The sequence below is a fragment of the Pelodiscus sinensis genome, chromosome 14 (assembly GCF_052426305.1).
Source record: "Pelodiscus sinensis isolate ZL-2025 chromosome 14, ASM5242630v1, whole genome shotgun sequence".
Taxonomy (NCBI): Eukaryota; Metazoa; Chordata; order Testudines; family Trionychidae; genus Pelodiscus; species Pelodiscus sinensis.
The window spans coordinates 24962493-24979227 of NC_143065.1; the positions used below are offsets into that span (position 1 = coordinate 24962493).

Genomic DNA, 16735 nt, shown 5'->3' on the forward strand with positions numbered 1-16735 from the left:
CTGTCAGTTATTGGAACAGATTTCTTTAATCGTTTGTTTTTATTGCTATTGAAAGAGGTTATTTTGTCTTTTCACAAAGATCAATGCTATATTCTCTGGTATGAATTTTAATGGTCCTTTTGACATTTTCAAAGCAACAAAGATTGCTTTAACTTTTCTGAGTCAAAGAAACACTTTTTTTTAAAGATCATCAAAGTATAATGTATTATAGTTTAAGAAAAAATGTTCACCCATTTTAAACACATACAAAAAGTGAACTCAATGACCTAATGTTTTACAAGAATAGAGGAGAAAAGCTTTTTTTTTTTTTTTTTTCTTCCAAGACTTTTCCCTGAAAACATGTTTTTTTATTTAAAAAGTAGAGGTCAGATAAAAGCTTATATAAGCTGGTCTTCGTTACTTTTGGAAAATACTTTCATAAGGTTAAAAACATTTTCCAAATGTAAGTTTGGGTATCTCACTTTATTTTAACAATGGGAGTTAAGAAGCTATTCCAAAAGTAAATTAATTTTAGTTCTCAGATGTAATCAATGTAAAGAAAATATTTAAAATCTGGAACACTGACTCTCCAGAAAATTGGGTTCAGACTTTTTTTTCAAAATTAACTTTGCTATAAGGCAACATTAATTCGTAAACCAATAGAAATCATTCTTCTTATTACAGGACACCTCTGTGGTCCACATTAGGGTCTATTGACATTCCTCTTATAACCTTGGGTGGGAGCAGATGGGAGGTTAGTGTAACCACTGTTTCAGATCTGTTCTGGCTGAAACTTGGTTTTCTCCAGAAAAAGGTTATTATCCATTATTTAATTTGAAGACTAGTCCCTCCCCCCCCAAAAAAAGGCTCCTTAACCCACTGAAAAAGTATCATGGTTTTCCAGTTTCTAGCCAAAATAATAGCTTTGTATTGCTAAATGAAAGATAGCAAGCAAATAATCCTTTCAAGTGGAGTTAGCAGCACTATGTCCCTCATTTTATTTAAGGGCTAATTCAGGGCCTATTTCTTAAAGCTGGAATGGCCCCTTAACGCTCTCTGTCCTTTGATCCCAAAGAGAACCTCTCATCCACCTATGACATCAGGACAGGGAGGTACTAGGAGACAACATCTGGAGTGGGGGGAAAAGACAGGCTTAAACTTAGACTAGCAGCAACCTAAAAGTTTTCAAAATACAAGAGACAAGGGGAAGCATCTCTGCTTCTAAACAAAGGATCTCTGATCACCTTTGGAAAGGCTGTCATGTTGAGGCACCTCTACTAACCCAAGGGAATAGAGTGCCTGCCATGAGTAGCAAGTACCGCTATGAAGATAAAAGTGTTAAGAGCCATCTTACCAGCAGTCTGATGCATTCATGCTGGCATCCTGCTTTGGCCGGTCTCCTCAAAAGGTGTGTGTTGTTTTTTGTTTGTTTGCCAGAAGCGGAGAGGGAAATGTTTCGTCAATGGGGACACTAAATCCACTCCTGAGTGGCTGTACAAAGGAATTGTGAAGGGATATTCCTTTTCCTGGAGAGAAGTACGGGCATTACCAGCATAAGGTTGAAAACATGCAGTCATCATTTTATTCTTCATTTTGAATGCTAGAAGGGCCCATCTGATGATCTAGTTGACCTCTTGGGTTACATAGTTCATAGAATTTCACTCAATTACCCCCATGTTGGCTCAATAACTTGTATTTAACTAAAGTATACCTTCAAGAAAGGCATTCAGTGTTGACATAAAGAGGTGAAGAATCCACCACTTCCCTTGAGAGTTTGTTCCAAAAGCTAATCACTCTCTGTTAAAAATGTTTGTTATTTCTGATTTGATTTTTGTCTGGCTTAAATATTCAAAATGTCACCAAAGCTATACCTATATTTTTAACTTATTTACTTAGCTGTCTTCTGTCTCTTTTCCTAAAAATTAGAAATAGATGAGTAAGAAGTTAAAAGACTTTTCTGATCCTTAACACCATATGCTATTTCTTGGGCAATGGACAATGTAACTATCAGTTTTATGACTGACAGCTGCACAAGCCCTTTTCATGATTGGCACAATTATATTTTAAATTTACAGACTCATTATCTCCATTCTTTCCCGGCTCTTTCTGGAACTGTGTGCACTATACCTTTTATATGCCTTCTGTAAGGGAGCCTTTAGCTTTTTCCTTATATCAGTACATTAATTGAAAGGCATTATTAGACCATTTATACTGCCAAGTGTGCTGATTTTTTTTATGCTTTTGACTAATTCGTCATGGATTTCTTCTCCTAACAGGAACTCAAATTCAATCAGAATCTCTTCCTCTTATTAGTGAGTTTCCTCTTGGAATCTCTTAGTTTCCTGAGCTGCCCCATCTCATTTAGTTGTGCCTTTCTTGTGACTAAGCAACTCATTTTTCTGCTTCACAAGATCTTTGGCTGTTGCAAGCACCTCTTTAATTTTATTTCTTTGATCATCTAAGAATGCATGGTAATCTCACTCATTTTGTTCCTGTACCCAGAGGATTTCTTCTTGTTTTTGTGTGTTTCACTAAGCTTGGGAACTTGCCAACTGAGCTTTTAACAGCTGCAGGGACTCCTCCTTTCTTCAAGAAAATTTACAAGGGAAATGGAACTGAAGCTCTTTGGTTTTTACCCCAGATTTCTCTCTTCTCAGGTTCTTTCTTTCATTTCTCTTCAACTGCTGAAAGAACTAGTGACAACTAAAAAAAGTGCTCTCTCTCTCTCTCTTTCATATATGTATGAGTGACCTATTGGGTAGAAAAGAGGGACAAAGGCAAACTCTTGCTCCCTCTCCCAGCCATTTGTATATTTATCTGATTGAAACCTTTTGTCTACAGCCCATTTCAGATCCTATTATGCTTTTTGAATCCTTATTTTAAAGTCTTATTAGTACTCCATAACTGTTTCACATGCCCCTACAATACCAATGCAATTTAGTGTGTTTGTCTCTTCAAAGTGTCTTCCCAAAATGCACCTTGTAGTTTAGTTTTTGTTTGAGCACATTAAAAACATTTAGCAATCATAATTAAGGCTATGATTTTGTCATGGATATTTTTATGAAAAGTAATGGATGGGTTACTGGCAATGAATAAAAATTCATGGAAGCCATGACCTGTCGCTAACTTTTACTAAAATAGCCCTGACAAAATAGGAGGGGGCGAGGTCCACCACCCTGCCCCCATTGTATGCAAGTGGCAGAAAGCTGGAACCTATGCCCTTACTGAATGACTGGAAGTTGAGAGGGACCCCTGACCTGGACTGGAATCTGTAGGGTCTCCCAATACTGATAGGAGCTAAGGAACTCTGGGGAAATCCCCTGCTGCCCCCAGAAGCTGGAGCACTTTGGAGGGATTTCCCATTGGTGGCTGGGGAGCTCCAGAGTGATTCCTCAGCTACCCAGAGGACTGAAGAGCCCCTGCAGGACTAGCAGCTGGGGGAGGTTCTGCACTGCAACAGTCGATGTGCTACTGTGGGGCTCTCTGAAAATCATAGATTCTGTGACTTCTGCAGCCTGCGTGATTTACACAAAGCCATAATCACAGTTTACATATAAACTAAATATGTTAACAACTGCTTTTTACTTTACAGAACAAAGCACCTAGAAGCACACAGGTTTGATATATTTCCTAAGAAAATTAATATGCATCTTTTGAAGCCCACCTAAATCTGACTGCCATGTGCACTGCATGTCCAGTGGTATAATTATGCATCCATGCTTGTATAGATCTCAAGGATTTTACCTACGTAGAAAGCTGATAATTCACTTTTCTTAGAGATATGTTTGGTCGCCATGGTTTTATAGTATGAATGTTATTTTGTGCTGCTGCTATTAGCTTGGGCTGATGGGCTTTCTTTATTCTAGTTAGTACTGGAATCATTTGTAGGATGAAGTTCACTTAGATTCAGAAGATACAATTCCCTCTGACTTATTTAGGCATCCATGGGGAGAGTGTCTGCCAGGAGAATAGTTGGGTAGGGTCTCTCTGCATATCCTATACATCACTGAGGTGGTCTTTGTAATAGTCCCGTATGGAAGATGGCAGTGAGACTGAACAAAGTGAGAATCCTCAGGCTCTGCACATACAAGAATGGAATGACTCAAGAAAGAGTTATGGGTGAACTGTAGAGTGGAGTAGCAGGTATGGGAGGCTGCATTGCTAACTTCAAGAACCATGCCCCACGTACCCGCAAACAATAGCAAATTACTCAGGCCGTGATTCACTTCACACATACATAGCCAATGATGAACCTTGTGTAAAGGAGCAGTAAATACTTCAAGGGCATATTTACACTAGGAAATAACTCCAGAAATAACTATTTTGAAATAGCATGTCTACACTACAGAGAAGCCTTGAAATTAGTCCAAGGCAGGCTCCCTTAATGTGGATATGCTACCTCAACTCTGAGCTTCTGGAATCACTGGGGCATAATTACTTTGAATGACTCTGTGGAGTAGTTATTTCTAAATAGCAGCAATATAGCATCCACACTACCACTATTTTGAAATAACTCCTGCTTTCCATGAGGAATAACACTTATTTTGAAACAGTTATTTCAAAATAATGGGCCTGATAGTGTGGATGCTCTGTTTGTTATTTAGAAATAAGGGCCAACACTGTAATGTCATTTAAAAATAAAGCAACTATGTAAAGCTTCCTGGTGTTATATTATGGTTCACCTTTATACTATTACAGAGCATTGTTTTGCACCAAAGATCTATTCCAGGGTTGAGCAATAGTATTTGATGGGGGAGCCAATCCAAGATTTTGGAAAGTGGTCAAAGGCTGCACTCTTCTATGATATTAATGAATGGTGGTTGGGTGCAGAAGGGAACTTGGGGTAAGAGATTAGGGTGCAAGTGAGAGTTTGGGTAAAGGAGGCAGCTGTGCTCTGCACTGGATTAGGATGCAAGGCTTTGGTTGTGATCTAGGACAGAGGAATGGGTACAGGAGGGGGGTAGTGGTTTGAGTTGTGCCCTGGGGCAGACAATCAGGTTGCAGGTTCTAGGAGGGAGTATGGATGCAGGAGGGGGGCAGAGGGTTTAGGTTATGTGGGGTAGGGGGCAGAAGTGGAGGGACAGATGGGCTGGGGTGCCAGAGGCAGGCTCTGGGTGACTCCCAGCCAGCAGCCCAGCAGATTTCTGTGGCAGCCTCCCTGCCTGCCCTGCTCCTGCACAGGCTGCAGGGGCAATGTGCATGTGAATAACCAAAAGCCAGAGGGGAAGTGGGTGTGGGGCTTCATATGCTGCCTGTTCTTCAAACAGGCAGATCCCAATGGCCAGAAATCAGTTTCTGGCCAATGAGATTATGGGGGGCAGGGGCAGCACATGAAGCCTTCCCCCACTCAGAGAAACAGTCTAGCAGCCGCTTTTCTAATTGACTATTCTTTTCCTTTTTTCCCCCTCCTTTCCTTTCCCTTCCCTCGCCTCCCCATTTCCTCTCTTTCTCTGCTATTTATTTGGAACTTGGACCCCTTAAACTCCATTCATCTGAAGTAGTGGGTTGTGCCCATAAAAGCTCATGGGCACATTTTTTGTTAGTCTCTAATATGCTGCAGGACTGATCCTTGTTTAAGTTCTTCTATTACAGACTAACTTAGCTACCCCTCTAAAACTTTCAAAGATTTTCTACAATTTGTCTCTTAGAACACAAGAGAACCAATGTGCTATATTTGTGGCTATAAATTAGAGAGATAAGTAATCTGCAACACCAATAGAGCAACAGTGGTTTTATTTCAGTAAATACAAGGACTTACATTTGTGTGTACTATGGCACATATATCAAAGAGCTAGTTTTGTGTGTTTGGATGCTTTTTTATTTTTGAAATGGTTGTATTTAAATAAGGTGTTGGATATGCCTCAAAACTATTTACTGACATATATAAATTATATCTAGTTCTCTTTTACAATTCTGAATATCAATGTCAATGAGTATAATACATTTCCCTAATCTTCCCTTGTAAAGCATCACATGTTTTCTTTGCATCCCCCAGCAGCATTGAAGTGTTCGGTTTGTAAAAAATTGGATTGTCAACTGCAGCATACCCAACTCCCAATGTACGCTTCATAACGATGACCTGGGGGGACAAACAGCAGCATGAAAGAATTAAATGAAATAAAAACTTTTCTTATGTCTCATGGAGGATGTAGTTAAAAGAAGAGTTTTTAAAATATCATCTTACATATATTATAAAATCTCATCTTGGCATGTTTAAATAAATGTACTCAATCAAAATTGCATATTGGCAATACTAAAATACATTTTTAATGACTTTTGCTTTTCCATCTTTTAGTGAAATATCAAACTATTTTCAGACCTCACATTTGTGCCACATTCCACTTTGAAAGATTGTTTTGCGGTTTAAAAAAATAAACCAATATGGAAATTGAACAGGGTTCTCCTCATGCAGCTTCACAGCCATCTGCGGGTAGAAGGCAGTGGCTGTTTAGCAGCACACCAAAATACTAAAGAACAGTTAAGAAAAGCAAATTAAGAGTATTCTATACAATTGGAAGTGCAAGGGGGAATTAAGTAGACAAAATGTAACTATCCAAATCAGCAATTGACCAAGACATGTTAATTTGCCTACGTTATGCTAATTGCCTTTTGAGTCTTTTAATGACCATGCATAGTTAGGACCTCGGTTTCATGTAACTGCCAAAGAACACTGGTTGAGATTTACAAAGCTAGCTAAAATGTTTAGCTATGTAATTCCTATTGAAATTAGGGGATTTAGTTACTCTGTTCCAAATAATCAGATGTGCAAAATCTCAAGCAGTACCTCCAGCATAACAGTGTTCCCCAACACTAGGCATTTGAATCAACAGGCTGACTGGGAAAAGTGCTATGCTGAATAACCTTTTACACAGCTGCTGGGTTTTACCCTGTTGAGTTATCTTATCCAAGTGCTGACCAGACCAACTTCGCTTATGAGATCTAACAGCACAAGCCAGTATGACTGCAATAGTATTTCATTAAATAATAATTCATGGTGGATATGATGTAATGTGATACCTGATACACTGTTAATTTTCTGGGTAAGGGCCAAATTCTCTTGCCAGATATGTGGTGTGCATTAGTCTGAATTTGAGACATGCACAGTAAAGTCAAATACATATTTTCTACGATTCATCTAATTGAACCTACCAAAAATGAGGCTTTGATACACAGAGTGCTTAATATTATTTTGCTTCTTAGTGCATAATATTTGAATTGCTTACTTCATGCACTTATTTACTGCATCTTAATGTTACCTGAATACAAACAATAAGTGTCTTGTAAATGTCCTACCATACCAATCTGAGATCAGAACTAAATCTGTGTGAAAGCATAACATGTTGGCATATTGTCTAACTCAAACATAACAAAACAAGCTTAGCCAGTACTGAATAAAATGGAGATCCCAATTTTCCCCGTATACTTCTTCACATTTTGTTGTGTTTTAAGAGGCTGCTTTTAATTCTAAGATCTGTATGCTTCTCATTTAATGTCATCATCTTCACCATACACCTAATCTCACAGATTTTTATATAATCTGAAATTGTGTTATATGCTAATGGCTACACTTGTGCAAATTTTATGGCTTTAAATAACCATAGAACTTTTGAGAACATGAGGTTTGAATTAAAATGAGTTAGTTAACCTGTCAGAGACAATTGATTATATTTTGGCAATGAATTAAAGGTAGAATAGCAAAACTGGTTCTTTTCCTTTGCACAGGTGCCAGATATGTGTATGAAAACAATACACGTGTGCACATACCTGCCCTGAATTTATCTTTAGATCTGAAATTCCCTCCCATTCAGAATTTGCTGAAACCCCACACAATTCACTGTGAACAGAGACAATATGGACATAAAGTATGTAACCAATGCCATTGACTATAAATACAGAAGACCAGGGAGAGGAAAATTGAAAGAGAAAACCTATGGGTTTGCAATGTACACAAGCGTCTGATATATCAAATGAAAAGTTCTGCAGTCCCTTATACCTAGATTTGGTCAGATAATATAAAAACTTATTTGTGAGTAATTCAACAATAGATTTTTAGCTTTTTGGGGAGTATAGTGAAACAGCTCTTTTGAAGAAGATTTGAAATGTGAATGAAATGTATTTTGTATCATTCCAAATTTTAAAAGCAAAATCTATTAAAAAGAAATGTTTTAAATGTTATATAATCCAAACCCAATCCTGCTCCTTAAAGGCAAAGACATAACTCACATTGGCTTCAATGAGAGCAGGACAAGGGCATCTCTTATTGAATCAAGTATTTCACTGTAAGCTCACTCATCATGTCCTGTTGAAATGATTGGGAATTCCATATCCAAATTATCAGCAGAGTTGGGCACTTCTTGTGTACGTGTTGTCTGCTGCTAGACAGATGTAGCTACAAACGTATTCTGTGCATGTGATGTGTGTATTCAGAAAAAAAAGCCCTGTCTTTAGTTGACATTTCTACCAAGAGACAGAGATATATTCCATAAACATATACTGTGCAGACTCCAGTCAAATTTGATTGTTTTTAAGTACCTGTTTAGCTTTCCAGACTTCCAGTACAGGCATGCCAGCAATAATAGAATTGGGATCTTCCTGTGCTGCAGAATTTACTGTGTCATTTGCACCAATAACCAGAGCTAAGTCCGTTTCTGAAACAGAAGAGAAATATGTTACAAATGTTTTAGACCCTGAAGCTGCCTTTTCTTTATCACAGTGACACCAAAACACTCAAATCAAATGTGGATTAAATGTTGATACAGTAGTTTGCTGTTTATTCTAAAAGAAAATAAGTTAGGCCATCCATTTGTGCCAATGCCAGAATCGAATCTTGGCAACTATAGGGGCTAATGAAATCTATTATCACCATTCTGTGCATTCTCTGTACAAGAGACATGAGTCAATATGCCTAAGGCTTAATGTGCTGCAAAGCTCATGTGAGCTCACCAAATGGAGTACATATGTGGATCCTAAGACACATTTTCATTGTGCTATGGCATATTTATATTTTATTTCAACATTATTCACCTGAGGTCCAATTCTACAACCTCTATTCTAAGTAGTAATCAGGCCCACAGTTCTGTATATGAGCAGCTCTCTGCTAGGAAGGATCAGGGCCCAGGGCTGGACTAAGGCACGGGCGAGCTGGGCAGCTGCCCAGGGTGCCAACCGATGGGGGGGGTGCCTGATGGCGCCTGTAAGGGGCACGTGGCACCCCTTACAGCTACCATCAGGTTCCACGCACCCAGCTTCCACAGCGCCGGCCAGCAGCGTCCTTCCCCCAACGGCAGCAGGGCACTGCACGGCCTGGCACACGCGCCAGCAGCACTAGCTGGGCCAGGTTGGGCAGCGCATGCACCGTGCGCCCCGGGGCAGGCCCCGGGCTGCGCACCAGCAGCCGTGGCCAGCCCGTGCATGCGCCGTGCGTCCTGGGGGCAGGCCCGCGCCCCACAGGTGGGACTGCACATGTGCCGTGAGCCTGGAGGACGGCACCGCGTGCCCAGGCCCAGGGTGCCAAAAGGGCTCGGGCCGGCCCTGTCAGAGTTTTTTTCCAGGATGCGCTCTTTCGGAAGCTCTGTAAAAACCTCGTTTCATGAGAAAGAAGGGCTCTTCTGAAAGAGGAGGTTTTTCCAAAATATGGCCCAGTGTAGATGGGCCAAATTTTGGAAAAGCCTCTTCCAAAAAAAGAATCGGAATTTGCATACCTTTTTCCGAAAAATAAGTTTAATGTACACATAGCCTGAGGTAAAATGGCAAAACCGGTCCCTTCATTAGTAAATCATTGCTGAAAAGCTTCAGGATTAAGTCTGATCAGAGTCAGACAGTGCAAATCCAGCTGTCACTGCACTAATGACAAAGAGCATGTCTAGTAACTCCCCTTTCAAAGTAACTCCCCTTATTTCAAAACAAGAAGGTGAGTGGCCACACTACCAAGCCTGTTATTTAGAAATAATGGGCTTGTTGTTTCGAAATAATAACGCCTACTTGTGAAGAGGCATAAGTTTATTTCAAAATAGTTACTTCAGGAGTTATTATTTAGAAATAACGTATTTTGAAGTAACCTGGCAGTATAGACATAGCCAAAGAAATTGTTCTTGATTTCTACAGGTGTAAGGGAGTTCAGAATTTGGCCTTCTGACATTTAGTTCCCCTACTATATATTTACTAAACAAAGTCTTGACTCAGGAAAAAAATTATCTGGTTGACAAACAGATTTGGGGTTCTGTGCAACATAGAAACCAGATGGAGTTTTGCTTAAGTGGGCCCTTAAAGTAGGGGTGGACAATAATTTTTGCCCAGGGGCCACTTCAAAAATTTTTGAAGTAGCCCCGGGTCCACCCTGGAAGGGGCAGGGCCTAAATAGGAAAGGGTGGGGCTACCCCACCCCCAGATCATAATTGGTCTGGGGGTGCGGGAGCCCCTTTGCCCCCCCATCCCACTAGGCACCCATACCCTGGAAGAGGCTTGGCACACTCCCTCCTCGCCCAGGCCAATCAGGGCCTGGGGGCAGGGGAGCCCAGGAAGCCTCCTACCACCTTGTGAGGAGCACGTGGCACTTTGAAGTGCCGTGGGCTACTCACAGGGCCGGGGTAGAGTGAAGGAAGCTTCACGCAACTCCCCTGCCCACAGGCCCTGTTTGTTTGGCCTGGGAGCGGGGGAGCGCACAAATCCTCCTCCGCTCTCTCTCCCTCCCCTCCCTCCCACCCTGCGATCCGCACGCAGCACTTCAAAGCGCCATGTGCTCCTGGCAGAGTGGGAGGAAGCTTCATGCGTTTCCCCCACCCTCAGCCAATTAAGGCCTGCGGGTGGGGGAGAGCCCAAAGCCTTCGCCACTCTGTCCCCGCCCTGCGAGCGGCATGTGGTGCTTGGAAGCGCCGCATGCTGCTCACAGGGCAGGGGCAGAGCAGAGAAGGCTTCAGGCACTTCCCCACCCCCCAGGCCCTAATTGGCTTGGGGACAGGGGAGCAGTAGGGCCTCCGTGGGCTGGATCCACCCACTTGGCAGGCAGGATCCAGCCCGCGGAGGCTCTTTTGCCCACCCCTGCCTTAAAGACATACTTTCATCTAAAGCTCCTGGTGAATCACATTGTTTCTGTAGTTAAAATAGCTTGTTAATTGGAGAGCTAATCAATGGAGGGTTAATTGTGAAGGCAATAATTGCTTTATAATTAAGCCTGGTTGTACTTGACTACAATTAGGATTCAAATAATTATTCAAAAGCAGCATTTGGTTAAATATTTAAAAATGGCCTTTACTTTTGTGCTGTTAAAATTGCTTCCACAGTCCATTGGTGTGGTCAATAGGATTTAGCTGTCTAATTCTCTGATTGTCCATGGGGAGATAACATGTCCGTTGTACAAAACAACAAAATAGTCCCCAAGTGTCATATTCATAGGTCACTATGGGCTGTTGAATATAGCACCAGTGGCAGTTTTCACATTTCACAATCAATCAACTGTGGGATAGACTATGGGATATCACAATTATTTTTATGACACTTATTTTTTGCATCTAGGGTTTTTTTGTTTTCATTGTTGTTAGCTAGGTAGGAAGAGGTTGAAATTAGGGGAGTATTCCTGTTACAGGTGAAGTGATTTATGTGATCACACAATTCCAAGATGGAGTTCTTGATGCATTTCTGTGCAATGTAAGAATCTAATTTTGAAAATATTCTTTCCCTTCCTTTCATTTCTCCATGTATAACTTCACTATTGCCTCCTGTTACAGCTTTTTTTCTCAACTGCCTGGAGCTGTTTTACATTGAAGTACTGTTGGAACAGCAGTTTGACAGGGATAAGCTGCTAATTCATGGAAGTGATGTCAGTTTGCTTTCTTTTAAACACACACAGAGGTACCAGTGTGTCTAACTCTGTGATCCATGAATTGCACAGCCATAAAACATTACCTGATGGTGATGTCAGGGCATCAAAGGCTACTTTGAGTAGTAGCAGTGGGATCTCCCCTTATCCTCTAATACTGATAAAGCAAGTAGAATGCGTGTGGGGGATAAAAAGGTTACCTACCTTTTGCAACCATTGTTTTTCAAAATGAGTTACTCGTGTTGATGCTATTTGAGGTGTGCAAGCACCCACATATGCGGCCATCAGATTTTTTTTGCTTTAGTGGTACCCATAGGATTGGCTATGGTGCCCCCTAGAGAGCCATGCTCATGCTGAGGTATATCAGGTGCTGTAGGGCCCCACCCTCTCAGTTCCTTCTTGCCCTTAACTTCCATAGAGGAGCAGGAGGGTGGGTAATGGAATGGACATGAGAAATACATCTCAAAAGAAAAACAGTTATGAAAGATAGCTAAAGCATTTTTCTTCTTCAAGTGCTTGCTCATGTTGATTCCATTCTAGGTCATTCACAAGCTGGATCAATGGAGATGAGGTCAGACTTCACCATCATTCAGCTTGTAGCAGAGATCTACCAAAGCCAGCATCAGCTCAAGCCTGCTGGGTCAGTCCGTAGTGCAACACAAACATATGAAAGGACAACAGGTGGTCACCCAACAAATTTCTTGGATCACCACCTGTGCCAGGAAGATTGCCAAAGATACCTGTGCCTTAGTGGAATGAGCCATCATGATGGCCAGCTTGTAGCAGTAGCAGATGGATGCCATGTTTCAAGACAAAATTCTTTGGGCTAACACCCTGGGCAGCCCTTCATCCTGGCCATGACAACAATGAACAATTGCAGTGACTTACGGAATTGCCGTGTTCTATCAATATGGAAAGCCAGCACCCATCTGACATCCAGAGTATGCAACCCACATTCAAGATACAGGCAGTCCCCGGGTTACGTACAAGATAGGGACTGTAGGTTTGTTCTTAAGTTGAATTTGTATGTAAGTCGGAACTGGTACATATTGTAGGTGAAACTCTAGCCAAACATTTCTCCAGAGCTCAGTTTTATTCTCCCACACCTCACTTTCCTCAGTCCTTTATTCTCAAGCTGAGGTGTCTGCTGAGAAAAGCCGCTCCGCGTCTCCCTGGTCTGCTGGGGGGAAGCAGCTAGTGCGGGGTTGCCTCACCCCGTTTGTAAGTAGATATCCAATGTAAGTCGGATCCATGTAACCCAGGGACTGCCTGTACTTATATATATATTTATTATTCTCTAAGGCACTAACGCACTACTCATTGTTTTTTTGGAGCTTTTTATGGGTAGGTCTACACTAGGAAATTATTTCAAAATATCTAACTTTGAAGTAATAACTCCTGAAATAACTATTCTTAAATAAGCTTATTCCCCCAGGAAAGCAAAAGTACAGATTTCAAAATAATCAGTCAGTTATTTCAAAATCACAGGCTTGGTAGTGTGGATGCTTCACTTATTATTTTGAAATAAGGGTTTTTTTCTTTTAAACAACTCCCTAGTGTAGACCAGGCCTAAGACTGTCCGAAAGATTAAAATAGTATTGGCCCAGCAGGTCCTGATGGTTTGCCACTAAGTTGGCTGTTGAATAAAATGTTCATCTGTTGGAGGCACTAAGGGTTGACCATGGCTGGAGAAGGAGATTTAGGGTTGGTACTTTATCCTCCACTCTGACCTGTGTGCTCAGGGCTTTAAAGGGCACCTTTGTGCAGAGTAGCCCACTGAGCATAAGTGGATGCTAACTGCTCAGCCACACTTTCAAGCCACTTTTAATTTGTATTTAGTCTGCCTGTTACATGTGCATGCAAGGAGAGGAGCTTCCTGCATCTTTCTTGTTTTACACATCCATACATGAGCAGCATCTAACCCTAATGTGCCACAGTCTTTTAATTCTGTAACAGGAATGGGAGGGAAATAACCTTGGGAAACTATGATAGATGCAGTTTAAACTAGAAACATTACACTGCCAAGCAAAAGAGGACTCGATCTCCCTTCCCACTTACTTTCCTACCTTAAGTTAGACATTGCAAATGTTTTTGATTTAAGGAACACAAGTAATATATCAAATCTTTTAATTTAAGTGCTATTTTCAAAAAAGATAGGGTGAAGCAAAAAATCACATAGAGAACTTGAATAAAATGGGAACAACATTACAAGTCAGGAAAAAATGCATGGAAAGGCTATGGCTGGTATTTTCCCATCACAGTAAAAACCACTGAGACAAAAATCAACAATGATGTCCACACAAAAATGACCTTTTATTAGTGGCCAAATTAATATAATCTTATAACATGTGCAACTGCTGCTAGAGATTAGCAAGAGAAAGCAAACTACAACCTGTTTTTCACATTTATTTAGGTGTGTGTGGTGCAATGTTTCCTCTAAGATTTTCAATTTATGTGCAGAATAAATATTATGTGCACTAAGGAATGCACAGATGTGCACCACCAATAGAAACCCATGTTGCTGGCTGTGGTCAGCTGTGGGCACTCTGCCAATCAGCTGGGAGGCATCTGAATCTCTCCTGGGTGGCCGCCCAAGCACTCAGCTTAGAGGGAGCACTGGTGTGGTGCTTTAAATTCATACAAAAAACAAAAACGAGGTCACACCCATTAGCAGCCACATAAAGGCCTGATCATGGACATTCTTCAGAGAATGCCTAGACCTCTGTGTAAGCAGATAACATAATGGCAATTGACCACAGAGATGAGGTGATTTCACAGGAAATGAGGAAAAAGCCTTTGGAAGAGTATCATTTATCAAGGAAGCAGAATTCTGAACTGTCAGTGTAATAATGGACAGTTCAATATTTGGGATTTTTGCATTTCGTTTAGTTGTCACAATCCTGAAGTTCATGTCTACTAAAATGCATATTTCCCAGCCTCTCAGAGCTGGCATTTCACCAGTTTGGAGTTGGTAAATCTGAGCAAGCTCCCACTGGCCCTAAGGGATAAGGCATCAGCTTCCAGAGCCTGAGATTGCAGATTTGCATCCCACCCACTTCTCCCCGCCCCTCCCAAGGGGCTGGAGCGCACATACACACAGACCTAGCTCCTGCACCTTCCCTCCTGGATAGACCCCCCAGCCCAGGTGCACCAGCCACTCCAGGGCAAGAGGGCAGAACCATCTGCCCCGCCCCTGCCAGCTCCATCTCTGTGGAAGCCTGGATCCAGCTCCAGCACACCACCCTGGTGGGTTACATGGTGGCTGCCCAGCTGCTCCTGCCCCTGACTGCAGATACAGCCCTAGGGAAGCTGGTGGTAGCTGCCTGACTGCTCCGAAGGTGGACAGCTTGGTCCGGGTCTCCACTGCAGAGCACAGCCTGAGAGCAAGCGGCCTGCCCCACCCCACCAGATCCAGCCCTGGCGATGCTGCTGATGGCTACCCAGCTTCTTCAGGGGCATGCCCCTTAATCCACCCAAGCCTTCTACCCTGAGCCCTTCCTACACCCCAGCCCAGACTCCTGCATCCCCACATCCCTAGCCCCCTGCCATAAGACTGACAGAAGACAGCCTGAGTGCATGCATGAGGCTGGATTTGACCAGTTATGATATAAACTTTAAAGAAATGTGTGAAAAGAAGCAGCAGTAAAAGTCCTATTAAATAAAGTCCATGAGGACAATATTTCATTTATGCTATTGTTAATCATCGTGTCAATAATCAATGATATTAAGTTGTATATTTTCAGTCATGCAAATGGACATTCTTATACGGCTCTTTGTTGACCGCTTGTTCTGAATTTTGATGTAGTTTAGCTCTTTGGTTTGAAAAGGTTGTCGACCCCAGAGTTAGCGATTTTTGCCTCCCTAACTTTCTTGTTACTTCCCGATGCCTTAGTCTTCTATACAGAGGTATCACTTCCTGATTTTGATGGGAAATAGGCAATATATTTTACTGATTCCACCCCCTTCTAAAATAGGGCAAAACAATACACAGAAGAAAAAAAGGAAAAATAATAAAATCACGAAAAGGGAGAATAAGGGAGGAAGAAAGGCAGGAAGGAGAAAGGAGAGTGACATCTCAGTTTCCATCCACTAGCAATTAATCAAAGATCTCCAAAAAGTTTTTCAAGTTTGGCTGAAGTTCCTCTTCTCTGAAACATTATCCACTCTTTAGCTGCCAGGTCATAACAGTACTTATGCAAAGCTTCAGTCCCTGAACTCAGTCTGCTCTTCCCTCTAAACCAGTGGTTCTCAAACTTTTTGGCCCGTGGCCCACCCGACTCAATTCAAACCATTCTAGGAACCACCAGTTGCTAATAGAAACTCATTGTTAATTACATAATTACGCCCAAGCCATTTTGCTAGTACTGCAGTTAAGGAGAATGGTTTAATTTAACTAGCAAGAAAGGAAATTATATTAATTTAAATTATTAAACAGAGTAATCATTTTAACGTTTTCATGTCAATTTATCAAACTTCATTTTAAATAGAGTAAAATATTAATTTATGTCCAACACAAAAGGTTTCAATGCTTTATTTATTTATGGCAGGGGTGGGGAACCTTTTTTGGGTCAGGAGCCACTGACCCACAGAAAAATCAGTTGGGGACTACACAAGTGAGAAGCAAAACAAAACCTTTCAAAATCCTCCAACCCTCACTCATGCTGCTCCCAACTGAGACACCTCACTCCACTGGTGCTCCAGTCCTACGGGGCAAGGTGGAGGGAGAAGAAAGACTGAGATTCAGGGCTTCCCATAGACCACATTTACTCTTCTGGAATTCCAGGGTTTGTGGATTTTGTGGACCTCCCAAGCTCTGGGGTGGGGACAAAAATGAGGGGTTCAGTGCATGGGAAGGGCTGCCAGAGTGTCCAGGAGGGAGGGTGCAGAAGCAGGATGGGGGCCAGAGTAGAGGGTGCAGGCGCAGGGTAGAGGTGTGGGGTC

At 41.8% G+C, this 16735-nt stretch overlaps 1 protein-coding gene across 3 annotated transcripts in view; it reads right to left on the reverse strand.

Moving 5' to 3' along the window:
• Window positions 1-5695: 5695 nt before the first annotated feature.
• LOC102453110 (NAD(P) transhydrogenase, mitochondrial-like) overlaps window positions 5696-16735 on the reverse strand; it is a 92723-nt gene continuing 81683 nt past the window's right edge. For all 3 annotated transcript variants that reach the window (XM_006135049.5, XM_025190703.3, XM_075897170.2), the window contains 2 exons: window positions 8512-8627; window positions 5696-6058 (listed from right to left, as the gene is read on the reverse strand). In XM_006135049.5, the coding sequence (XP_006135111.3) occupies window positions 5906-6058; window positions 8512-8627 (269 nt within the window). In that variant the 3' untranslated portion in view covers window positions 5696-5905. The remainder of the gene's footprint in view (window positions 6059-8511; window positions 8628-16735) is intronic.